At 42.7% G+C, this 27,392-nt stretch overlaps 1 protein-coding gene across 6 annotated transcripts in view; it reads left to right on the top strand.

Moving 5' to 3' along the window:
- SMCO4 (single-pass membrane protein with coiled-coil domains 4) overlaps positions 1–27,392 on the top strand; it is a 136,758-nt gene that overhangs the window by 60,847 nt on the left and 48,519 nt on the right. For 5 of the 6 annotated variants that reach the window (XM_064365401.1, XM_064365404.1, XM_064365402.1 and 2 more), the window contains exon 3: positions 4,681–5,494. The exons of the other annotated variant lie outside the window; for it this stretch is intronic. In XM_064365401.1, coding sequence (XP_064221471.1) covers positions 4,761–4,940 — 180 coding nt within the window. In that variant the 5' untranslated portion in view covers positions 4,681–4,760 and the 3' untranslated portion in view covers positions 4,941–5,494. Of the gene's footprint in view, positions 1–4,680; positions 5,495–27,392 lie in introns of those variants that run through there. 6 annotated transcript variants of the gene reach the window in all.

Below are 27,392 nucleotides of genomic sequence, written 5' to 3'. Positions count from 1 at the left end.
AGGAGGAGAGTGTGGAGGAGGCTTCTTTCGCAGCCTCGCAGGGGTGCTGCTTCTGCCCCCAGGGCTCTCTCCCACCTGGCTTTCCTGGTGACTACATCTGTGTGATTGTCCAACTTCAGTGTCCTTTCATGTCTCTTGGATTCTTGAAGTAGAGGCCAATTGGCCCAGCTTCTCCTCTAGGCAACCCCACATTTCAGGGGTCCTAGCAGATGTGCTTGAGCCAGCCCTGGCCAGGAGGCGGCCCTGTGTAGTCCCTGGGCCCAGAGCCATGGAGAGGCAGTCCCTGGCCCAGAGGGAGGCGGACACGGACAGTGCGCTGTGAAGGCTGCCTTTCCACCCTCCAAAGGTGACTGCATCTTGGTTTCTCTTTCCCCAGCCTGCCTCCGAACCTCCCAGACTTTAAGCTGAAGCCCTCTCCTATTTCACTGAAAAAAACAGAAGCCTCTAGTCCCCCAACCCACACAGTACAGAGCCACCCTGCCGCCCCAGTGCCAACTTCCTGCCCTCCTCCTGTTGAGTTTGAAGGGTACTTTGCCTCTGAAAGGCAGGTCTGTCCCCTGGGCTTCTTGTCTTGCTCCTACAGAGACCTCTTCTTTTTTCAGCATCAGGGTTTTCTCCCATTCTCTTAGCCCCCTCAAACATCATTCTCTGGCTTCTCTTATTATTTAAAGAAAAAGAAAGTAAAACCCTTTTGGCCACACACACTCTTCACACAGAACTTCGAAACAGTTGTCTGCCCTGGTGATGTTTGGCACGTTGGCATGCAGACACCCGTCATCACAAGCTACCGGAAGATGGAGGGGTTACAGCAGAGTGTCAGCCAGCTCTGCACTGAGCACGTGCCACGGACAGGTTTTCCCTGGCCAGATGTTCTCGAGGAAGGAAGCAGTGTGTTCGCTTATGTTCTGGCACGAGTGCCTCTCTCTTCTGACAGTTGAGCTTCTTCACTGTCTTCGTCCCCACTACGGCACATTCTCTTTTTCCTCACTCCTCTCCTCTGAGTACGCCCTGCTTGCTCCTCCCCTTCCTGCCCTATAGCTGTCAGAGTGCCTCGGGGCTCAGTCCAGGGCCCTTTCTCTGCCTGCCTTGGCCATGATCTCTCTTAATCCAATAGTTGGTGACTTCTAAATATAGATCTTCAGCCCACGCCCAGCTCCTGACTCATTTATCCAATCGCCTTCTTGATATTTCCATGACATCGTCTAAGGCATTCTCACATGCAGAGAGGTATACCCAGAGCACTCAGTGCACTTCTTCATTCCCTTCCCCAGTGCCCACTCCTCCCCATGCCCCTTCTTGCCCCTCAGGAGATGGAATCACCACCCACGTGGTGGCTCAAGCTCCAGACCTTGGATTTGTTCTTGCGTCCCCCTTTCCCTCACTTGCCATGTCCAGTCAGTCACTGGGGCCTGTCCCTTATACCTTCAGAACATAACTCCATCCTCCTCTTCATCACCACTGACCCTCCCCATGTCCAAGCTACCACCAGCACCCCCGCTCCCAGACTGCTCCAGAGCCTCCCTTTGCGTTCCCTCTCCATCCACTCCCCACTGACCAGCCAGAGGGAGTTTTTGGCACCTGCACCTCCCTTCAGAAAGCCCTTCGGTGCCTACTACTGTTGTTGAAAGAATCTTGCCATGGCTTGCAGTGCCTCTGCTCCCCGCTCTCCTCCCCTCCCCAGAATCCGCCTCCTTCCTCTCACTCCTTGGTAAGCCCTTCCCTGCCTGGTTCAGGCCACTCTGCCCAGCTCAGGCCACTGTGCCCTCTGCCTGGTGCTCTTCCCAGCTTTTTTCCTGGCTCTTCCCTTTTCACCATAGGGTCCCCTCTCCAGTTGTTATCTTAGAGATGCTTTCCCTTGCTGCCCCAGGTCACAGGTGAGTGAGAGCAGAGAGGCTGCCTCCTGAAGTCTGATGAAGCACCCAGGATTCACATGGGCATGTTTGCCCTTTAAATCCTGACCAGACTGCCCCAGCTCCAGCAGCTTGAGGCTTTTTCCCATGTCTCCGGGAACTTCTGAATGCATCTTACAAACGTTGAGAACTGGTCATCACAGAGGCTGGTGCCTTTGAATGTCAACTGCACGTATGTGGGCGGATGCAGACAGCAGCTTGAAGTGCAGGAGGGAAGTCAGGCCCAGCACTGCTAGCCAGACAGCCGGGGCATGGCTAGCCCCAGGCCCGGGATATCACCTGCCAGTCCTGTGAGGGATTTGGGAGAGACAGCAGTGGGCTCTGACTGGCCATTAGCTCCACAAGGAAATGGCCATGAATCAGAGTGCTGCTAATGGCTTCTTTTTAAACGATTTTTTGTGTCTGTGTCAGAGAGAATGGGCTGCTGTTTGCAGCCTTGAACAGGAATGCTGTCCATTGCTCTGTTAGGAGTGTTTACAAACTGGGTGACTGTTGGCAAGACATTTTTCCTCTTTGCGCCTTGGTTTCCTCCCTTCTGTGATGGACATAATAAATCCTGTCTGTTCAACTCACAGGGCCGTTGGGGTGCGTTCTGGGTGTTGGGATGTCAGCTAGCATGAAGTCAGCATCCGCTCTGTGCCCAGCCTTGAGTTATACAGCTTCCTGTTCCATCCTCACCATGGTCCCGCGAAGGTGGGCAGTCAGGCTTAGAGGAGCTCAGTGCTCCTGTCCCCGGCTGCCCGGAGATGTCTCAGCCTGTCTGTACCGCATCCCTGCAGGTGGGCAGAGCTATGCGTACAGATGCATTTGCTTTCCAGATTCTACAGTCATCCTTTAAGACAAGCTGTTCTCATTGTTCAGATGATGGCGTGGTGGAGTTAAGTGACTTGCCCACAGCCATTTAGCTTGTAAGTGATGTCCTGAATTTGAAGGCAAGTCTGTCCGGAAGTCCTTTGGAAGACTTGAAAAGGAGAATTGGTAAAGCCTGGGGTTCTTACACCTTTCAGGACTTAAGAAAGTAATAATAGGGTTTTTTTTTTTCCTCTTTGTTCCTGATTCATGAAGGAAATTATACTTTTGCCCAATGGTGCTTCCCTTAATATTTGCTCTTGATTGGCGTTAATGCCATCCTGGCCCTATCATGTTTGTCATCTCATAGCTTAGGAAACTCTGCCTGATTGTGAATGATCCAAAAAGGTTTTGGGGTCAAAATGGAATGAGAGGAATGGTAAGAGATCCCTCATAAAAAACAGGATGGTATCAATAAGACCTTTCTCAACTCAGAATCCACATTCTGCCACCTACCACGGTCACTTAGGTGTAAATGTCACCTTCTTCCTCAAGAAGATGACAGGCAGACAGTATACGACATTGGTATATAGTGCTCTTCTGCTTCCAAGAACCGCTAACTCTGCGCTGGTCTCCCAGGATATTACAATGGACATCTGCCTTTGATATATCCCTGCCTGATACCCAACCCCACTCCTTCACTGTGTTTGGAAAGTACTCGTCCTGAGGTACAAATTGGAAGGGGAGGCTGTGGGCATATGGGCCTGGGCTTGGCCAGTCGCACATGCATGAGAGCCGGTGATGCAGAAAGCCGGGTGGTGATGAGTTCACGTGGAGAGTGTGCCAGCAGCCACATCTAGTTTTTAGGGGCAGTCACGGTGGCTTGGCACCTCCCGCTCCAGGTCACCGTGGCTTGGCACCTCCCGCTCCAGTGCCCATGTCCAGTGCTGACCGGTGGTGACACAGGCTCTGGCATCCTCACACGGGGAGTGTGAGAGTTGGGTTCCAGTTATGGCAGCACAGCATTGTGTCCTGCCCGTTTTCTGAGCTTCCTTCTTTGGCTTTTCTGGGAATCAGTGAGAGGCCAAAGGCCTTTAAGTAAACTCAATTTAAATCAGCTGAAGTCGGTTTCATTTGCTTAAAGCTAACAAGCCAACTTTAATAGAGATGTTTCTCTGTAGTTTTCCAAAGGTTTTTATTCATTCCTCAGGCCCCTGAAAGTTCTAATTCACCTCTTGGGCACCTCGGCGAGCCACAGAATTCACAAGAGAATCCCAGGTTGAGCAGGTAGCAGGACTGTGGGCTTAGCCGTCTCCCTTCAGTGTTATTGTGACTCAGGACTCCATCATTCCCCCTAGACTGTGACCTCTGTGGGGACACAACTGAGTTCTTCATCTCTATCCTCGGCTCCTTGAGCAATGCCTGGCACATGGTGGGTGCTTGGGAAGGTGAGGATGAATGGGCCAAGGAGAACCAACAAAGAGATTAGAGAGGTTAATGCCCTGGGCTCTCTGCAGCCTTAATGAGGCTGGCCTGGCTTGGGCAGGAGGGGCGCCGTGTGCCTGTAGACTGCAGGCTGCCTTCAGTTCCATGCTGGAGATTGGCTGGGGAGATCATGGAACTTAGATCAAGCGGCTTGAGCCGTGAAAGGGAGAGCCACTCCTCTGAGTGGAGGCGGCGTAGTTGGTGCTTCCCAATCCTTCCGCCTCGTGGCATGCACAGAACACAGTATTGTTTGTCTGGTATCTAGGACCTTGTCCAGCTGCCCCTGGAGCAGAGGCCCCTCTCACAGCATACCGGCGACCCAGTGCCCACTACTTAGGGGGCTAATCCCAAGGGAACTTAGAGCCTGGTGTGGCCTCTGTTCTTAGCCCCTTGTCATGTAAGTTGCAGATATTTCCTAGTTTTTGCCTTTAACTTTATGATTTCTTTTTTCTTCCACTTGGTTTATTCTTGACCTTCATGGTTGTTCCCCCTACAGGAGGTTCCAGCCTTGACAAGAGGAGTGTGGCCCTTCCGGGAATCCCTCTGGACACACCCTCCTAGCATCCTCTAGGAAAGATGCGGCAGCTCAAAGGGAAGCCCAAGAAGGAGACCTCCAAGGACAAGAAAGAGCGGAAGCAAGCCATGCAGGAGGCCCGGCAGCAGATCACCACGGTGGTGCTGCCCACGCTGGCCGTGGTCGTGCTCTTGATCGTGGTGTTTGTGTACGTGGCCACACGCCCCACCGTCACCGAGTGAGCCCTGCAGCTGGCCCACAGACCCCGTCGGCAGGGAGAGGAGGCGCGGGAGGGGGAAGCAAATTAAAAATGGCTTTCGTATTCAGAGATGTTCACGCTGCTGAGCTATGAGCAGGAGCACCCTGTCTTCTCTGATCTTTGACTTGATTAAAGTATCTCTGCTTTTCTTGGGAGGGAATAGGGGATGTTTTATCAGTGAATGTGCCATACACCTTATGGTCCACTTCATGTGCCTTTCAGACTTCAAAGTGTGTGTGTGTGTGTGTGTGTGTGTGTGTGTGTGTGTGTGTGTGTGTGTGTATGTTTGTGTGTTTCTTTTTCTCTCCTAAAAATAGTTAAGTAATTCCACCTGAACAGAGGGGAGGAACCTCTGGGTCAGGAAGCAGCTGGAATCCGCACTCACCTCATTCCCCTTGTTTGGATCATGCCTCTTTCCAGCACGTGTTCACAATCTCCAAAGGGACTGTATTTCTTCTCTGTGCTTAATGTGATTTGAAATATGTTGACTCAAAGTGAAATATTTATTTTTTGAATAAAGGAGATAATAGCCTTAAACTGGATGCTTATCATGTTTTGCAGGCGGTGCTGTCTGTGGGACTCCCCCTGCCCCTGGGTCTGCCCCTCTTCCCTCTCCTTCCCTTTCTCCTGTGGCTCTCTCCACCTTCCCCAGCGCTCCCTCTGCTCATCATTTTCGAGTAAAATTATGCTTTTTGACTGATAATTTTAAGATGGAGAGGGACAGAAAGGATGGATTAATTGGCCTGCTTTATGAAGTGAGAGTTCTAGTTGGAATATGACCACGGGTGATTGTTACCCCAGTTAGTTTTTCCTGCTTTAATTCCATATGTTTGTGCAAACAGCAATACAGAATGGTCCTGGAAGTAAAGGTCAGGCTTGATTTTGTTCTTAGCTGAAAGAATGCAAATTGTTGGCATTCCAGCTGAGTTTTCAATGCAAATTGGCTGGAATGGTTGCCTCATTTTATTCTAACAGCACTGCTCATGCGGTCCTGCTTCCTGATGGAGCAGCCCCTTTTTGGAAGTCAGATTCATGGTTACTGTTCTCAGGATGTCTGTTCTCCTGTCGTTGCTGATTATGGAGATTTGTGGGGAGAGAAGCGCTCTTCTAATCCTGGTGGCTGCGCAGCTCGCTCACCGATGGCAGAGGCTGTTAGTGGAGATTTGGGGCTTCTTGGAGTGAGTCTCTCAGAAAGGACAAAGCAGCTATTGAAAGGAAGGACTTCTCTGGCTGATGCCTGGAGAGCCTGGACTCGGCAGGCTGACAGAGGTCTGCAGCCCGCTCCGTGAGCTGGTCTCAGAGAGACCTGGTACCTCATGCTCGCTCAAGGGCCCTTGGCCCTGGAAAGAGATTCGCTAAAATACCAAATTCAGAGGCTGCTAGCATCAAGTTCCTCTAAGGTTTCTATTTTCCTCCCTTTTATTTGATTCTGTTATGAGCTTCAGTGCTTGCTGGTCTGAGAAAGACTGCAGGCCACTACCCCAAGGACTTGCTCATTCAGGGGCTGGAGGGAGGAGGAAGGCATCTGTGGCCATCCCTGCTCTTTGCAGTGGCTGCTGTGCGGCTGGCGAGTCCCCTTCCCAGGGCAGATGCTGTGAGAATGGAGCAAGGACAGCCCGTCCGCTCCAGCAGAAAGAGCCCAGTCTGCGTGTCTTGGAATGAGCCGATCTGCATTTAGTTCCCAGGCTACCACTCAGCGTTGTGGATTACTTAACCCCATGGAATCTGTTTCCCTGTCTGTAAAGAACTGGTAAAGTCACTTTTAGGAAGGTGAGCCCTCTAGTAGAAAATAAGGCTTTTAGAACAAACGTGGGTTCTGATGCAGATTTTGCTGCTGGAACCCCTTTGAGTCCACTTAGAGATTATCTTGCCTCATAGGATTGTAGGGAGGGCTAAGTTGGAACAGTGTATTTGTGAAGCCAAATCGAGTTACTCATAGTTACTATATAAACAACAGTAGCTTGATATTTCACATGTATTTACGTCTCACACAGCATCATGAGATATGTACGATTAGCACTCAGTCTTACAAGTGAGGAAGCTGAGGCAGACCAGGAAACCTGCCCATGTCACACGGCTAGTGAGTGGAGGAGCCCTGGTTGGTTTATTCTTCAGCTTTTGTTATGGCGCGTTTTAAACAAACACAAAAACAGACGCAGCATGCCTCAGCAAACCCCGCTACCTGGCCGCTCCTGCCCGTCCATCTGCACTGCCCCCACATCCAGACACCCTCATGTGCACACACGCCTTGGACTGTTTTGGAGCAAAGCAGGAGATGAGATTTCAAGCCCAGGCAGCCTGGCTCCAGAGTCCATGCTCTTCTTCATTAAAATCTTGTTGACTTTCAGTAAGTAAGTTTCTGCGCTCTCCTGGTCTAAGGAAGCCTTGCCTGCCCAGGGTATTTGAACAGTCCTCACCCGGCCATGGTGAACAGCCTTTGATGCCGTCTTCAGACAAATGGGCTGTGAGTTTGGCCTGCCCTGTGGGCGCTAACTCCACTCAGCCTCTGGTCTGTTGCTTAGTTAAAGAGGAGCCTCACCTGGTAGTCATAAGAGAAATACCTCTTCCGTCGGCTCTTTACTTAAAACATGTCAGTGTTCTTGCTTAGGCGATTTGGCATATGACGTGAAAAGAATTTGATCTTTGGGAAACCGATATATTTGAATTCTGCTTACGCTGCTTTCTAGCTGAATGACCTTACTCAGGCCCCATGACCGGAGCCTCACTCGCCTCACATCTGTGAAGTAAGATTTATTATCTAGGGGATGTTGGGAGGATATATTGAAATATGAAAACGGCATACATTGTGCCTAGTACATTATGGAGGCCCCGTAAATGGCCATTCCCTTTTCGTCAGTGTGTTCAAAAACTCAGAATATAAATGAAAACCTGTTCCCCAATGCTTTACTGGCCAAACGGCCACGCCACACCCTGTAAAAGATCCTTCAGGTGCTTGTGACTATTTTCACCAGTTTTCCTCTTTGTTGTCCATCAGGGGGCCTACTGGGTTTGAACTGGACCTTCAGAAGGCAACTACTAGACGGGCTTGGAGAAGGCAGGCTGAAAACGGACTTTTAAAAGATAACAATTTTGATGTGAGTTACCTGGCAGGGACCAGATGCCAATTTACTGTGGACTTGCTGGGTGGAACTTTAACAATTCTCGTGGGAAATAGTACTCTCATGTGGGTGTACTTGGTAATGATTTGAGACACCAGCTTCCAAATTATTTCCAGTTACTCAGTGGCTTCAAGGCAATACTGAATTATTTATTAGGAGTTTCACAGAAAGTCATGCTGGTGTTTCTGCAGTAGAATGTGGGACTCTTGGCTTTCAGAGTCCTCATTACCAAGCCTAATGTTTCTTGAGGAGCATGTTATGAAAGAGGAATCGAGTTGGAAACAGGAATAGAAACCATTGTCATTGGTTTAAAAGGTGTCATTTGATGTATTTGTTTTGAGTCCTGATACCAAGATGTGTTTGTGTATTCATTTTCTGACCAATGAAAATCTTGGTGATGATCATTGTCATTGTGGAGTGTATGAGACTGAGAGAAGGATCCAGACCCAGTCTGCCACTCGAGTGTGACATTGGCCAGGTGCCTCATATAGATATGTTGGACCATAGAATCTCCTGAGAGCTCTTGTATCCCAGAGATTCTGTGAACGTAGAGTTAGCAAAATACCTATGTGAATGAACAGATTTACTTGGAGCTCAGAGAACAAGTAAATCTATTCATTCACATAGGTATTTTGAAACAATAGATTTACTTGGAGCACCAGCGGCACCTGGTATGAGAGGTCTGAGGATAGAAGCTGCAAGGGAGCCTGTGTCTCTCCTTGCGATCCTCCCAGTGCTCTATAAATGCAGCGGTTGCTACCAACTGGTCGTGAGTCTAAACCTGTAAAGGTTAAGTTCAGTTTGATTGGTTCTGAGGCCGCCAGCTGTATTTTTCCGGTCAGCTCAAAGACATAGCAGGTATGCACCCTTTTGTCCTTCATGTGTCCTTCATGACGTAAGATGGGGAAACCTGCAGCCAGGTCATCTGTGGACTGGAGATGGTTAAGACATTGCCACTGGTTGCTAGGAAAATTCAAGAGATGATTGTCCTTCCCTCTTCCCCAAAAGGGTCTCACACCATTATTTACTTGTCAGAGGTAGAAAAATCAGGAAATCTTTGGAAATGAGGGCTCTTATTCTAGAAGTCTACCATCACATTTCCTACAGCTCTGCCTTGAAAATATCCCATATAGGATGTTTTTCGAAGACGTCTGCTTTATTTTGAATGTATTTGAAACTGCCTAATTCTGTGTTCTGCACCATATTTGCCACAGACTTTTGCTTAAACGTTAGAAATGAGATACAGCATTTTGGGATCAATAAAATATATGAATAGCTTCATCTGAATCTTTTGAGAGCATCTGTACTAGAATTGTGAAGGGTTTGTACATCCTCTGGACCCGTTTCCCCTTTCTCCATGCTCCAAATATCAGGCAGGGCAACTGTGCACGTACGGTTTGCCTCTACCCGGCAAACCTAGTATGGTTCGCTTCTACCGGCAAAATTAGTCTTTCAGGCCTAATTTTTCTTATGAATCTTCATGTACTTCAGCAGGCAGTCATCTTCTGAGTACTTTCTCATTACAAGGCAAATGTCCCTGACTTCAGTGTATTTCAGTCAGGTCATGTGTATTATCTCCCTGCCTGCCAGTTCTTTGGAAAGGAGCCAGTCTTTTCAAAAAGCTGTTAGTCCCTTGAACTGTTGAGTAATAACATAACGAATGCAGAGCTAAGAGAGCATTTGGCTGCTCAGTAATGTCCTGGGTAAGGGTCTGTCTTTCCTTCCCTTGTTGTTTACTTCCCCATTGTTTCATAAAGCTCGTCTCTTTCGAATTTCTCACGAGGAAACTTTCATCCAACCTTTGAATATTCCTTTTCCAATGGAAACAGGCACAGCTGGACACATGCGGATCACCCCAGCTTTTTCAGGAAGCATATTAAGCCATTTGTGATCAGACTTAACTTCAAAGGCACCAACAAGTTTGGGCTGGAATAAATTAAAGCCCATTATGAACTCCTTTTGCAGACTCCTCCACCTTGAAATTCCTCTGTCTCCACCTGGTTCTGTCGAAGGTCTGCCCATCTATTTCATCCCCCGTATTTCTCCAGAGACACTGAAATTGCCCTGTCTCACAGAGTCCTCCCACATTGGATTTTAAAAGCTGTAACAATATCTGCAAAGACATATTTAAAGCAAAAATGCCTAAAACATTGAAAAAAAGGAAACAATATAAGGAAGACAAATACGAACAAAAGTTGTGGCAACAGTTTTCACATCAGTGAAAGAAATATCAAGCGGACATGCCGTAAGGGGCAAAGGACGAGTACCAGTCCTTCAGTACTCTAATAAAAAAGATACTATGATCATGAATGTGTATGTTAATATAGCTTCAAAATATATAAAGCAAGTGACGTGGCCATGAGGAGAAATACATCACAATTTTAGTTGTTTTTAAGGAAGCACTTTTAGAAGTTTGTACATCAAGCAGCTGAAAGGAGCAAAAATGTAGAAGATATGAATAATAACAATAAGCTTGATATATATAAAAATAGATCCTTTCACTCAGAGGAGAATATAGATTTTTTTAAAGAGTGCACATGAAAAATGTTAATAAAAATTGGCATAATTTTGAACTTTGATGGAAAATAACCCCCAGATTCAAGAAATTCAATAAGCTCTAAGTAGAATAAACAAAGAAAACCACACCTAGGCATGTCAGAGTGAAATTGCTAAAAACCAAAAATAAATTGTGGCGGGCATGGGAATCTAGCCCAAAACTTCTCTACCATTTAGCACGTGATGAGCAGTGCCTACAAAGTTCTCGGGGGGAAAAGACCAACCCAAGAGCTCTTTTGTATTTTTCCTTCGTATAATATATTGCTCATTTAACAGCTATTTACAGTGTAACAACTATGGACCAGGCACTGTTCTTGGTACTGGGGGATACATCATTCGAGCAAAATACAAAATATTCCTCTATTAAATAGAGTACATTCTATTAAGGGAACACATCAAACTAACATGTATAACTGCAATACATAAGCATTTCTAAACACTGAAAAATTAGAAACTATTTCTCATGAGTATTTTATGAAGAAACTGTAAGAGGTTAATGTCCAAACAAGAGAAATGGAGAAGCTACAGCAAAGTAATTTGCTATAGGATTAAGATACAATCAACTGTGCAAACCATGGTTTCAGAAATATTATAACAAGTTGGAAGTGAGAAGATAGAAGGTGGCACATGTATTCTTTCTTGCTCTTTTAATGTTAGGACTTTATTTAAAACTGATAATATACTTTGAGGTGTAAGGTAAGTACTGAAAGAATAAATAGAAATAATAACCAGCTTATTTGGTGTAAGAGCAGTTTGAAGTGAAACACCCTATTTTATTGTTGCTTATGTATGGTGTCAGTAGATAGAAGTTAAGGAAATAAGAGTATTAATGAATAAAGGTGCTAGAAGAAAACATGGGGGAGAACTCTATCACTGGTCTGGGCAGTGATTTTTTGGATATGAACCCAAAAGCACAGACAACAAAGGCAAAAATAGATAAATGGGATTACATCAAATGAAAAAGCTTCTGACCCAAGGAAACAATCAACAGAGTGAAGAGACATCCTACAGAATGGTTAAAAAAAAAGTACAGCTGAAAGGAGCAAAGATGTAGGAAATTTGAATAATATTAATAAGCTTGATGTGATACATAAAACTAGATCCTTTCACTCAATGGAGAATGTGTGTGTGTGTATATATGTATTTTTTTGTTTTTGTTTTTGTCTTACATGTCACCCAGGCTGGAGTGCAACGGCATGGTGGCTCACTGCAACCTCCGCCTCCTGAGTTCAAGTGATTCTCCTGCCTCAGCCTTATGAGTAGCTGGGATCACAGATGCCCGCCACCACACCTGGCTAATTTTTTGAATTTTTAGTAGAGATGGGGTTTCACTATGTTGGCCAGCCTGGTCTTGAATTCCTGACCTCGTGATTCGCCCGCCTTGGCCTCCCAAAGTTTTGGGATTACAGGTGTGAGCCACCACACCCAGCCGAGAATATACATTTTTTAAGAGTGCACATGAAAAACATTAATTGTCTTAATTTTCAACTTAATAAGGGGTTAATATTGAAATATATATGGGGTGATGGTTAATGGATACCAAAAATACATAGAATGAATAAGATCTGCTATTTGATAGCACAATAGGGTGACTATAGTCAATAATGTATATTAAAATAATGAATGTAGTTGGATTGTTTGTAATTCAAAGGATAAATGCTTGAGGGGGAATGGATACCCCATTCTGCATGATGTTCTTATTTCACATTGCATGCCTTTATCAAAACATCTCATGTACCCCATAAATATATACACATACTATATACTCACATAAACTTTTAAATAATTTTAAACCCCAAACCCCAAATATATATAAATATATATGGAACTCAATAGTAATAAAACAACTGAAATTAGAAAATGGGCAAAAGATCTTAATAGACAATTCTCAAAAGACATACAAATGAGCAACAGGTATAAGAAAAAATGTTCAACCTCACTAATCAGGGAAATGCAAATTAAAACCACAATATCACCTTGTACCTGTCAGAATGGCTATTATTAAAATGATGAAAATGTGTTGGAGAGGATGTGGAGAAGGGAACACTTGCATACTGCTTGTGGGAATGTAAATTAGTACAGTCATTATGGAAAACATGGAGGTTCCCCAAGATGTTAAAAGTGGAACTACCACGTGACCTGCCAATCCCACTGCTGGGTACCTAGTCAAAGGAAATGAAATCAGCGTGTCAAAGACGTATCTGCACTTCTATATACATTGCAGCACTATTCATGATAGCCAAGATATGGAACCAACCTAAGTGTCCATCAGTGGACAGATGGATAAAGAAAAAGGTATACACGCAATGGAATACAGTTCAGCCTTTAAAAAGATGAAGTTCTGTTATCGGTGACAATATGAATCAACCTGGAAGGCTTTATGTTAAGTGAAATAAGCCAGGCACAGAAAGATAAATACTGCATGATCTCACTTATATGTGCAATCCGAAAAGGTTGAACTCAAAGAAGAGTTACAGGGGCTGGACGGAAAGGGCTTTGAGAGGTATTGGTCAACAATACAAAATTTCAGTTAGGAGGATTAAGTTCAAGAGATCATCATTTAATACAGCATGATGACTACAGTTAATGTATTCTTGAAAATTACTAGGACTTTAAGTATTCTCACCACAAAATGACAACTGTGTGAGGTAATCCTTACGTTAGTAAGCTCCATTACCCATTCCACAATGTATACATATTTCAAAACAACATATACATGATAATATATGATTTTTATCAATTAAGTCAAAAACCAACAGATTCTGGAGAGGCCATGGAGAAATGGGAACGCTTTACATTATTGGTGGGAATGTAAGTTAGTTCAGCCACTGTGGAAAGCAGTTAGGAGATTTCTCAAAGAATTTAAAACAGAGTTAGCATTTGACCCAGCATTCTATTACTGGGTATATACCCAAAGGAAAATAGACCATTATACCAAAAAGACACATGCACGCACGTTCATTGCCGTGCCATTCACAATAGCAAAGATGGGAAATCAACGTAGATGTCCATCAGTGTGAACTGGATAAAGAGGATGTGATAGATGGAATACTTCAGCCTAAAGAATGAAATCATGTCTTTTGCAGCAACATTGATGGAGTTGGAGGCCATAATCCTAACTGATGCAGGAACAGAAGACCAAGTACCGCATGTTGTCACTTAGAAGTGAGAGCTAAACATTGAACACCCATGGATGTATACATGGGAACGACGGATACCGTGGGCTACTAGAGAGGGGAAGGAGGGAGAGGAGTGTAGGTTGAAAAACTTACTTGGTACTCTGCTCACTACCTGGGTGCAATATCCCCGGGTAACAAACCTGCATAGGTACTCACTCTATCTAAAATAAAAGCTGAAATTAAAAAGAAAAATCAGTAAATTGTATGAAATATACAACAATCATTTGAAAAACAAATGAAAAACCTTTCCTGACAAAAGACAGAAAAAAATAATGAAGTAGCCATTGGGAACAACTAAGACAAAATAAAAACTTATAAAATCATGACAGCGCCCATGAGTGAAGGGAACACAAGCTGTACGGCTTCTGTATACTTTGGAAGTTATAAATATTGGAGGTTATATATACATTGGAAGTTATTTTGAACCATTGATGGAAATAGTGTCATGTCACATATGATGACAGAAGCAAGACCAAACATAGCTAGCTAGCTGTGAAAATGGCCTGAATATACTTACTTAAAGAAAAAAGACTTAAATTGGAATATAAAGGAAAACCCAGTGTACATCTTATAAAAAAGATACACCTTAAAGTGATTCAAAGCAGTTGAAAGTAAAAAGATGGAGAAAAGTATATCAGTGATGCAGCTAGAAAAAAGCAATACCATTAGAGGAGAGCTCAAAGGAAAATTCATAGCTTTAAACATGTATCTACAAACAGGAAATTGTCAGGGAAACAGAGGAATCAGTGGTTACAACCTTACTATTAGATAGAGTTGAATGGGAGCAAAAAGCATTAGAAAAAGCTTGCTATCGGAGCAAGTAAATAAAAGATAAGGATTTAGAAGGCCAAAAAAATATATCTGACTCATACATATTAAACTCTGTTCCTAAAAACAGAGGCTATGTATTTTTATTTTCAAGTCTCAGAAACATTTACAAAAATTATTTACTTAATGTGTGTTTGCTTCCTCTAAATCCTGAGCTCCTTGAGATACAAAAAGAACTTGTCTGTCTGGTTAACCCCATTTTCCTAGGAGCTAAAAGAGGATATCAATAAATATTTTTGAAAAAGTGAAAGAACAGATAATTCACAAAAGAAAAATGCAAATGACCAGCAAACTCATGGGAAAAAAAAAACCAGCACAACTCTGTAAACAAAAATTTTTGTTCAAGTAACAATAGAATATCGTTTTACCTATCAAATTGGCAAAGCTTTTAAAAAGCAGCATGCTCTAAATCCTTTGCTTTATACATAAATGCATATGAAGATAATTTGTCAACTTTCAAAATGTTGAGCTAAATAAATGTGAAGAGTTCTTCCCAATTCCCATTACCCTCATGCAAACTTCAAGTAAGCCATGGTCTGTGAGGAAATGTATTACGTTGTGTTATGTCCCATCCTAACTTCACCTGGATTTGTGAGTGGCCTGTACCTAGGCAGGGTGACATGTCCTCCAGATAGACCCACCACAAGGGCCTACCCCTGCTGAACTGCGTCCCAGGAGCTCTGCTTAGCTGCTCTTGCCCATCACTGCCCATCGGCTCCACTGCACGGCTGTACCTTGAGGGAGTATCTCCCTGAGGCTGGTATTTAGTCTACTGCTGATACGTAAATTTGCTGCATGGAGCCCAGACCATATTTACATAGCAATTAAGGTCTATATTTCATGGTTAGATTTTCAGACTGTCTTTATATATATATGGTTTCACGCTAGTTGCCCAGGCTGGAGTGAAATGGCACAATCTCGGCTCACTGCAACCTTCACCTCCCGGGTTCAAGCGATTCTCCTGCCTCAGCCCTGAGTAACTGGGATTACAGGCATGTGCCATCACACCTGGCTAATTTTGTATTTTTAGTAGAGATGGGATTTCCCCACGTGGGTCAGGTTGGTGTCGAACTCCCGACCTCAGGTGATCCACCTGTCTTGGCCTCCAAAGTGCTGCTGGAATTATAGGTGTGAGCCACGGCACCCGGCCATAATTTTCAGACTCCCTTAAAAAACTTATTTGAATTTTAGAACATTAGAGATGAAAAGGTCCTTAGGGTTTACTGGATCAATCTCCTGCCTCTTCCTGGAGCATCCTGATAGATTCTGATTAAATATCTAGCATTAGGAGAGCCTAGAACTGGAGAAGATGGGCCCCAAATACTAGTGTTAAAAAATAAAATAACAAAATAACAGGAGAAAATGAATTTTGAAGAAGATTTCATATCCATTAAGGATATCTTATCACTGTACTTTCTCCTTCAAGTTAGGTTTGGGATTTGACCCCTGCCTTAGTCATTACCTATAGTAATGATAAATAATCCTAGCTACAATCAGAATAACTCGAGTCCATGTGCATGAAGTAGGCATGGGAGAGGAGCCTATGTCCCAGCTCTTAACTGGAAAAGAATGATGACAAACCCAGGGAGGCTGAGGCAGGATTGCGTGAACTCAGGAGGTGGAGGTTACAGTGGGCCAAGATTGCACCACTGTACTCCAGTCTGGGCAACAGGGTGAGACTCTGTCTCAAAAAAAAAAAAATGCTAACAAACTTAGATGTCATGTTAAACCCTTACAACCACAATTCCTATGTGTTGGCCCAGGCTGTGATTATTTGAGATAAAGGCTGAATGAAGACTTCTGGTTAATGATGGTGAGTTGAATACATGCTCCCTCCTAAAGGTAAAACCATAGTAAAGTAAAAAGAAAAAGAGACATATATTCCTAGTGAAGCAGGATATTTCCCTGACCCCTTTGCAAGATTTGTGACGGGGGTACCTCGTTTACCCAGCCTGCCACTGCCAACTCCTTGCAGGAGGGAGTACGTGAGCAAACGAGGTGGGAACTGGAGTGTGTGAGTGCAGGAACTGGTTGGCTGCTTTGGTGCTGGCTGGAGCAAACTCCATGCAGGCCCTGTGGCAGTGTCCAGATTGAGGTGCCTGTGACCCCCAGAGCCCCACAGGGAATGTTACAGTGTTCTTTTAGCTCTGCCATCTGCAGATGGTTTAAGTGTTAACAGCTCAGTGGGTCCTTTGCCTCATCACATGAGGCAGCAAGGGCAAAGGGCCAGCGTGACAGCCTTTTGTATCTGCACTTGTGGCTCCTGAGCTCTTGTGTGGTGTCCAGGAAAAATGAGGTTGCATGAGCGAATTGAAGGATGGCAAATGTGGGGAATTTTATTGCTGATGAAAGTGGCTCTCAGTGGGAAGGGAAGCCGAAATGGGGTGGGAAGGTAATCTTCCTCTGAAGTCTGGCCATCTCCGGCTGGATTCTTCTCTGAAGTTGTGCCATTAAGCTGTCGGTCTAAAGTCAATCTGCTTCCCTCCAACATCCAGCTGTAGTCCTGACATCCAGCTGCTTCTCCTTCCTGTTGGCTGAGTCTGGGGTCTTTGCAGGCACAGCATGGGGAGGGGCGGGGCCAGGGATAGAAGTTCTCACTTTGGGCCACAGTTTCAGGCTTTTCAGCTTGAGGGTGAGGCTTTTGCCAGGGACCCACCCTCTCTTGCCTACAATTTCTCTGCTTCCTGTCTCTATGACTAGCGTGAAGAGAAAGGGGGCAGAGGTAAGAACAGCTCCACTTGGAAAGATGAAAAACAAATGCATGAATGGTAGCTGCCTTTGTAGGCCTGAGAACAGTGAGTTACAGTTGGCAGTGAGAGCAAACTGTCACTGCACATCCTCTTAAAGCTCAGGAATGGCTATAACCAGGTTCTTACGGAAGTGACTGCGAAGGTAAAGCTAGAAGATAGATTGGTAGAAAGCCAGTCTAAGAACTCATTAAACTACCAGATTCTTTCCCCAGCCATGGCAGAAGGCAGGTGATTCATTCTCAAGAGAGAGTAGAGCACAGAATCTCTTGGCTTAAGGCACCAGGTACAGTTGAAGGAAGAGGTCTTGTACTACAAATATGGGCTCAAGTAATATACATATGGAATGCTAAAGTCCTCAACCTTTTTTTCCACCTGGCCGCCCCAGAATGTGGCAAGGAAGAGTATACCCTTCAGACGGAAAAGTAGAGGCAGCTTCTCTGAGAAATGTAACAGATCCAAGAGAAAAGACCTAAGGACACTAACATTGAGGGCTACTCAAAGAAATCTATTTGGATTCTCCTGCAGTAAAGTTCTGAGTTAGTAAATTCCACTGAGCCCACCTATGGACACAGAGCTTTTTAGTGTCCCCCCTTAAATACAAGCAGATGGCTAAGGATCATGATACATTTTTAGAAAGACAGAAGCCAACGTAAGGGAACGTTAAATAGTGATGCAAAGGAAACAGAGGCCATACTGAATGACTGAATAATGATTGCTGTTTGGATCAAAATAAATTTCCTAATGTGAGTGTGAATGTAGATGTTTTAAATATGGTTTAAAATTTGTTTTTCTGCTGCACAGTGGCCAAAACAGATTGTGAATGGAAGGGCTGAGAAAGTTAAAACCAATATATACAATTCAAACAGATCTGTTCAAAGAACAATCGTTATTTACCTGGCCTGCAACACGTTTGAATAAAACACACACCAGCTTCCATGATATAGTGAGGATCCAGGATGTAGTATATGGAAGAATATAACCAGAGATGAACTCACGGTGGTGATATTAAGACAAAGAGGATTTTGAAGCTTCCAAATCTAGAGGTTACATACTCACTGTTCCTATCCCTTTCCAATTAGGATTGGGATGGACGTCGTCCCTGTAGCAAAACCACTATGGCAATTATAAGAACCAAATGACTGAAAACAGATTTTAGGACCTCTCAGTTTGGATCTCTGTAGTGTTAGCATTTAAAATACCACTGAATGAACATACAGTGTTTCTTGGTGTTTGCATTAAACTCTATAAACTACTACAGCCTGTGGGCCAAATCCAGCCTGCCACCTGCTTTAGAACAGATGGAAAACTAAGAATAGTTATTTTAAAAAATTAAACTTTTTGAAATAACTGTAGATTCACATGCAGTTGTAGGAAATAATACAGAGAGATCCTGTATACCCTTTACCTAGTCCCCTCAATGTTAACTTCAAACCTACAGTACAGTATCTTAGTACGATCAGCACGTTGACGTTGATGCAGTCAGGATACAGAACAGATTGTCGCAGGGACCTCTTAGCTTCTCTTTTTATAGCCACATCCCCTGCCCTCATGCTCCCACCCGCTCCGTAGCCCCTGGTAACCACTAATCTGGTCTCTGTTTCCATAATTTTGTCATTTCAAGAATGTCATATAAATGGTAGAGTACAGAATGGACCCTTTTGGGATTGACCTCTTTTTGCTCAGCCTAATGCTCTGCGGAGTCTTCTAGGTTTTGCATGAAGCAGTCGGTCTTTGTTTTTTTCTATTGCTGAGTAGTATTCCTTGGGATGGAGGTATCACTTTTTAAAAAATCATTCACCAGTTGAAGGATATCTATGCTGTTTCCAGTTTTTGGCTATTATGAATAAAGCTGTTCTGAACATTCACATATATATTTTTTGGTGAACGTAAGTCTTTACTTCTCTGGGGTAAATTTTGAAGAGTACAGATGCTGGGTTGTATGGTAGTTGCATGTGTAGTTTTTAAAGAAACTCTCCCACTGTTTTCCAGAGGAGTGGTACCACTCTGCATTTTACCAGCAATGTGATCAGTTTCTCTGTGTTCTTGTCAGTATTTAGGGTTGTCATTATTTTTTATTTTTAGCTACTCTGATAAGTGTATAGTGATACCTTACTGTGGCTTAATTTGCATTTCCCTAATGGCTACTACTGTTGCACACTTTTCTGTGAGCTTATTGGCCACCTGTCTATTCTCTTCAGGAAAACGCATCTTCACGTCTTTTACCCATATTCTAATTGGAGGCTTCATTTTTTTCTGTTCAGTTTTAAGATATTTTTATACATTCTAGGTGTTAGTCCTTTGTTAGATATGTGGTTTGCAAATATTTTTTCCTATTAGCTTTTCTTTTCATCCTCTTAACAGTCTTTTTTTTTTTTTTTTTTTTTTTGAGATGGAGTCTTGCACTGTCGCCCAGGCTGGAGTGCACTGGCACAATCTCAGCTCACTGCAACCTCTGCCTCCTGGGTTAATGTGATTCTCCTGCCTCAGCCTCCCGAGTCGCTGGGACACCACCACACCTGGCTAACTTTTTGCATTTTTAGTAGAGACAGGGGTTTCACTATGTTGGCCAGACTGGTCTCGAACTCCTAACCTCGTGATCCACCCTCCTCAGCCTCCCAAAGTGTTGAGATTATAGGCGTGAGCGGTGGTGCCCAGACTTAACAGGCTTATCAGAGCAAAAGTGGTTTTTATGACTTTCAATAATTTTTCCTTTCACGAGTTGTGCTTTTCCTGTCACATCTAAGGACTCTTTGCCTAGCTCTAGGTCCCACAGCTTTTATCCTATCTCTTCGCCCTAAAAATTTCATAGTTTTACATTTAAGTTCATGATCCATTTTTGTATAATTAATAATTTGTTAATTACCAAAAATGATAATTTTTATGGAAAGTGTGAGATGTAAGTTTCATATTTTTGCTTTTGGATGTCCAATTGCTTCAGCACGGTTTATTGAATGGCTATCATTCCTCCATTGAATTCTTTTTTTTTGAGACGGAGTATCGCTCTTGTTACCCAGGCTGGAGTGCAATGGCACGATCTCGGCTCACCGCAACCCCGCCTCCTGGGTTCAGGCAACTCTCCTGCCTCAGCCTCCTGAGTAGCTGGGATTACAGGCACACGCCACTGTGCCCAGCTAATTTTTTGTATTAGTAGAGACGGGGTTTCACCATGTTGACCAGGATGGTCTCGATCTCTTGACCTCGTGATCCACCTGCCTCGGCCTCCCATCCTCCATTGAATTCTTTTTGTACTTTTGTTAGAAATCAGGCATACTTGTGTGGGTCTCCTTCTGAGCTCTTCATTGATACCACATAGTCTTCATTACTTTCCCTTTATATTGTCTCAAAATTGAGGAGACTGAATCCTCTTTATTCTTTTTCAAAATCGTTTTAGCTATTCTAGTTTGTTTACCATATAAAATTTAGAATAATCTTGTCTGTGTCTAACAAAAAGTCTTGGGATTTAATAGGCATTGCATTAAATCTGTATATCATTTTCTGAACCTGTATATCTGAGACCTTTACTATGTTGAGTGTTCTAATTGATGTGTGTCTTTCATTTGTCTTTGATTTCTTCCCTCAGCATTTAGCAGTTTTCAGCATACAAATTCTGCATGTGTTTGTTAGATTTACAACTGCGTGTTTATTTAGTGATTGTAAATGTTACCAGATTTTAAATTTCAGTGTCCATGTGTTCATTGCTGGTATGTATACAATTGGTTTTTGTGTGTTTATCTTGTGTCCTGTGAGCTTGCTGGACTCACTTATTAGTTTTAGGAGTTTTTTTGTAGATTCCTCAGGACCTTCTACTAGATAATCATTTTACTAGAAAATAGGGACGTTTTATGTCTTCCTTTCTAATCTATGTACCTTTTATTTTTTGTCACTTATCATATTAGCTAGAACTTCTAGCACTGTGTTAAATAAAAAGGGGGAGAATGGACCTCTGTGCCTTGTTCCTGATCTTAAGGGGAAAGCATTATTTTACCATTAAGTAAAATATTATCTATAGGTTTTTGTAAATATTCTTTATCAAGTTACCTTTTGTTCTTATTTTTCTGAAAGTTTTTTTTAATCATGAAAGAGTTTAATTTTGTCAAATGTTTTTTTCTGCATTAATTCATATGATCATGTGAATTTTCTTTTTTAGTCTTCTCATGACTTTAGGTGGATGACATTGTTTGATTTCTGAACCAGCCTTGTATCTCTGGAATAAATCTTGCTTATTCCTGGTATATGTATTTTGTTAAGGATTTTTGCATATCTATTCCTGAGAAGTTTTTGTTTGTAGTTTGCTCTGTTTTTACACTGTCCTTGTCTCATTTTGCTGTTATTACTTGCAAATGAATTGGGAAATGTTTTCTTTCCTATTTTCTAGAACAGATTTGTGAAATTTGTGTGTTTTTTTTTTTTAACTTTTGCTAGAATTTTCTGATGACACCATTTGGGCATGGAGATTTCTTTTTTGGTAATTTAAAAATTATGAATTCAACTTCCTCAGTAGTTTAGGGCTATTTAAATTTACTAGTTTCAAATTGAATGAGTTGTAATAATTTGTGTTTTTTGAGAACTAGGCCCATTTCCACTAAGTTGTCAAATAAATATTTGTGTTCATAGCAGTCTTTTGTTTTCTGCAGGGTCTGCAGTGAGATCCTCTATTTCATTCCTGATGTTGGTGATTTATATTTTCTTCCTTTTTTTGTCAGTCTTGCTAGAGATTTTTCTGTTTTATTTTTTTCAAAGAGCCAGCTCTTCATTGATTTTCTCAATTTTTCTGATTTCCATTTCATTGATTTTTGCTCTTTATTATCTCTTCCTTTTGCTTGCTTTGGTTTATTTTGGTCTTTTTTATCCCCTAGGTTTTTGAGATGGGAACTTAGATGATTTGAGACTTTTCCCCTTTTCTAGTGTATGCATTTAGTGCTGTTAATTTCCCTTCTAGCACTGCTTTAGCTGGGAACCAGAAGGGTCCTTTTTTTTTTTTGGTGATTTAATAATTTTATTTATTTTATTGATTCTCTTCCAGGATCTTCATTTTATTTTATTCAATTTTCTGGATTTTGATAATACAATGAGGTATAAATTATTGTTCCCCCAAACACAAAAGATAACAAAAAATGCTAATGAGTATTCTACTCCTTTAGTTCTTTCTTTTTTTCTTTTTTTTAAATTATACTTTAAGTTCTGGGATACATGTGCAGAATGTGCAGGTTTGTTACATAGGTATACACATGACATCGTGGTTGGCTGCACCCATCAACCCATCATATATATTAGGTATTTCTCCTAGTGCTATCCACCCCCATGCCCCCACCCTCCGACGGGCCCCAGTATGTGATGTTCCCATCCCTGTGTCCATTCTCATTGTTCAATTCCCACTTACGAGTGAGAACATGCAGTGTTTGGTTTTCTGTTCCTGTGTTAGCTTGCTGAGAATGAGGGTTTCCAGCTTCATCCATGTCCCTTCAAAGGACATGAACTCATCCTTTTTTATGGCTGCATAGTATTCCAGGGTGTATATGTGCCACATTTTCTTTATCCAGTCTATCATTAATGGGCATTTGGGTTGATTCCAAGTCTTTGCTATTGTGAACAGTGCTGCAGTAAACATATGTGTGCATGTGTCTTTATAGCAGAATGATTTATAATCCTTTGGGTGTATATCCAATAATGGGATTGCTGGGTCAAATGGTATTTCTGGTTCTAGATCCTTGAGGAATGGCCACACTGTCTTCCACAATGATTGACCTAATTTACACTCCCACCAACAGTGTAAAAGCATTCCTAGTTCTCCACATCCTCTCCAGCATCTGTTGTTTCCTGACTTTTTAATGATCACCATTCTAACTGGTGTGAGATGGTATCTCGCTGTGGTTTTGATTTGCATTTTTCTAATGACCAGTGATGATGAGCTTTTTGTCATATGTTTGTTGGCCGCATAAATGTCTTCTTTTGAGAAGTGTCTGTTCATGTCCTTCACCCACTTTTTGATGGGGTTGTTTTTTTCTTGTAAATTTGTTTAAGTTCTTTGTAGATTCTGGATATTAGCCCTTTGTCACATGGGTAGATTGCAAAAATTTTCTCCCATTCTATTGCCTGTTCACTCTGATGATAGTTTCTTTTGCTGTGCAGAAACTCTTTAGTTTAATTAGATCCCATGTGTCAATTTTGGCTTTTGTTGCCATTGCTTTTGGTGTTTTAGTCATGAAGTCCTTGTCCATGCCTATGTCCTGCATGGCATTGCCTAGGGTTTCTTCTAGGGTTTTTCTGGTTTTAGGTCTTACGTTTAAGTCTTTAATCCATCTGGAGTTGATTTTTGTATAACGTGTAAGGAAGGGGTCCAATTTCAGTTTCTGCAGAAGGGTCCTTTTTACCACTAAGCTCAGGTGAATATCCTGAGTCTCCACCAGGCCTCCTCTGCCCCACCCTAGTGGCAAGGTATAGGGTTGCCTGTCCCTGCCTTCTGGGAGATTCCCACATGATCTGCACTGATGCTGTCACCTGCTGGCATGGATGAAAGTTCTGTTACCGTACTCAGCCCTTTCCGATGCCACTTTGCTGTGTCCTTGAAGAGAGGGCAGAAGTCTAGGCTCTCCCTCTGCCTTTGCTGGTGTGGGTGTCAATACGGCCAATAGCTTTTTTTGTGGTGTTTGGCTAGATTTTAGTGGTTCTTATCTGAAGGTTTTCTGTCTGCCCCTTTCCCGGTCCTTGCCAAGAGAGAGCAGGCTTTTGATGGGGCCTTTTCTGTCTGTGCCTGTTGCCAGCTTTTTCAGCTCCAAGTCTGGGATATATGAGTGTAGTAGCTTCCTAGGACACTGTAACAAAGTGCTACACATTGGATGGCTCAAACAACAGAAATGCATTGCCTTGCAGTTCTGGAGGCTGGAAGTCCAAAGTCAAGGTGTCAGTAGATTAGTTCCTCTTGAGTGCTGTGAGGGAGAATCTGTTCCAGACCTCTCTCCCAGCTGCTCGTGGTTGGCTGGTGATCTTTGGTGCTTCTTGGCCTTTGGAAGCGTCACGGTGATTTTTGCCTTTACATTCACATGGTGTTCTCCCTGGGTGCATCTGTGTCTAAATTTTCCCCTTTTATAAGGACACCAATCAGACTGGACTAAAGGTCCACCGTACTCCAAAATGACCTCATCTTAGTAACTAATACATCTGCAGTGACCCTATTTCCACATAAGGTCACATTCTAAGGCACTAGGGTTTAAGATGGCAACGTATGAATTTTGGGAGAATACAATTCAACCCATAATTATGAGGCGAAAAAGAAAATCCAGGAAACTCACCAGCTTGTTTTTGGGCTCCTGAGGGCTCTAGCCAGTCTGCCTTCTCTACCTTTCAGTCATCTAGGTTCTATTGTATATGTAAGTCCAGAGATTTTAGTTGTACTTAGCAGGAAGAATAAGAGTGTATGTGGTGGGGGTGGGGGGACAAATACAACTTGAGAAAATGTGGCCTAAGGTGGAAGAGAAAACGTAAAACAAAGACACTGGTATCATGAATTCCGTGCCACAGTTTTGATTATGTTTGTCCCATAGCCTGTACATGGCTTTATGAAGCCGTGGGACAAATATAATCAAAAGCACTGCCTGCTTTCCATCCTCATCCTGTCTTCAGGAGCAGGTACACTATTTTCAGGATACATGAAATAGGATGTATCCTGAAGATACATCTTATCTTCAGGAACAGGGCCCAGGGCAAAGTAAAAATGCAGGGCCCTGATTTTGAAATTAAGTTAAAGATGTCAAGAGCAGAGCATTAAACCAAGCCCTTCTGAGCACAAGACCGTGTGTCACATGCCTGCGAAGTCAGCCCCTCACGCCTGTCCCTTGATGCTAACTGCTGTTGAGCTTCTAAAACTCAGCCAGACACCACTTCCTTGGGGAGCCTTTTTAGGGTGACGCCTATTTTCCACCCTCTCCTAATATACACGCTGCCTCCTGTCCCCCCAAGTTGCGCTAGGTATCTTCCTTTGAGCTTCCATAATGCTGTGCACGTGTCTTTAATATTGCATGTTGCTTTTTAATGATCTGTATAGGTGTCTGATACTCATTTGAGAGCTTTTTGAGAGCAGGAATTGTGTCTTACTCAACTTCATACCTCTAAAACCTAGCACAGACTGGCTTGCAATTAGACAGTCAACAAATGCTTTTTTGACCTGACTGCTGAACTGAGTGAAAGCAATGGCAAACTAATGAGGTGAACCTGTTCCCGCTTCCTTCATCTCCTCCACCTCCATCCAGCATGAGAAGTGTTGCTACAAACTCTGTAAAGCTGACAACTTAAGACCGCCTTTAAAATTATTTCAAATGTATTTGTGAATATCTAAGTAGAAAACAGCTATGTTGACTGGTAAACTAACCAATGAACATAACATTGAAAAATACTATCCAAGTATATTCAGGATTGTGGGCTATCATCTAGCATCTGGGCCAATGCCTGACCCTGGGTGGGTTCTCAATGAAGTCTGTGGAATGAATGATGAGCCAGGTAGCAAGCACATGAGAGCATCTGTTTACTTACCTTCTCCTTCCTTCACTTCTTTTTCAACTCATCCTTTATGGTCCAACTCAAAAACCAGATTCTGGGTTAATCTCACCGTCATCTGAGAATTTTTAAATCTTTATATATCTAAAGTTTTATTCTCCCCCAAACTTTGGGTGCCTTATGCATTTAGCATACTATCTTTAATAAAATAAATGCATTTTATCCAAAATAAAGCTATTATGTTTGGCCATTAAATACTATCTATTCTTAAGTACTCATATTTTCAATATTAGAAATGACTGAATGATATATGTTTGTTTTCCGAGCTCTGGGACTGTTCTTGATTCATGTTTTATTGATTATTTTCAGGGTTTTGTGTATATATACATTTATTTATTTACATATGTGTATATATGTACATATGTGAATACACACACATACGGATATATATTCCCTTGGGTGCAACTATTGTTAATATAAATACTTTGGTTACAAAGTAAACTTCGTATATAGCAAACATTTTTCTCTGAAGCCAAAGAACTGTTTTAGTTTGATTACTCATGATTTTATCTATCAAAATTGCTTGGTAATGATTCATAAAATAATTTATCATGACCAAGATATATGTTTAGGATTGGAAAATGTTTCAGCTCAATCAGCACTGACTTTTGGAAGATTTTCCTCCAGATGATGAAAAGGAAGTATTTCCAAGCTGCAATGTTGTTTTTATAAACAAACAAACAAACAAAAACCAAAAGAAATCATACCAAATGAGAAGAATGATAGCTCAGTTCTTTTCTATTTTATCAATTTAGCGTATACAATTTTTTAATGAAGAGAGATCTGTTGTGCATACCTCAAGTACAAAAAAGCCTGTTGGTCCTACGTTATATAACAGTTTTTTTAGGCCAGCACTGTGGTCTGAGTATTTGTGTTGCCCCAAAGTTCATATGTTGCAATGTAATCTCCAGTGCAGCAGTATTAAGAGGTGAAGGCTTTAGGAGGTGTCTAGATGATGAGGACAGATTAGCGCCCCTATAAAAAGAGGCCTGAGGGAGCTTGTTTGTCCCTTCTGTCATGAGGACATAGCTAGAAGATGTCATCTATGAAGAAGGGGGCCTTAATCAGACTCCAGATCTGCTGGTGCCTTGACCTTGGACTTCCCAGTGTCAATTTTCTGTTCGTAAATTACCCACTCTAATGTATTTTGTTAAAGCAGCCTTAACAGACTGAGGCAGCAGATCCCCACACCTGATAAAAGACACATTGACCAGATATGTGAAAAAGCTTAATTCTTCATTTTATTTATTTATTTTTGAGATGGAGTCTCGCTCTGACACCAGGCTGGAGTGCAGTAGCAGGATCTCAGCTCACTGCAACCTCTGCCCTCTGGGTTCAAGTGATTCTCCTGCCTCAGCCTCCCGAGTAGCTGGGACTACAGGCACATGCCACCACACACAGCTAATTTTTGTATTTTTAGTAGAGATGGGGTTTCACCATGTTGGCCAGGATG

This window comes from Aotus nancymaae, unplaced genomic scaffold (assembly GCF_030222135.1).
Source record: "Aotus nancymaae isolate 86718 unplaced genomic scaffold, 86718_ANA_hifiasm-v0.15.2.pri h1tg000059l, whole genome shotgun sequence".
Taxonomy (NCBI): Eukaryota; Metazoa; Chordata; class Mammalia; order Primates; family Aotidae; genus Aotus; species Aotus nancymaae.
The sequence above is the reverse complement of the archived record's forward strand: the minus strand, read 5'-3'. Positions and strand labels throughout refer to the sequence as shown.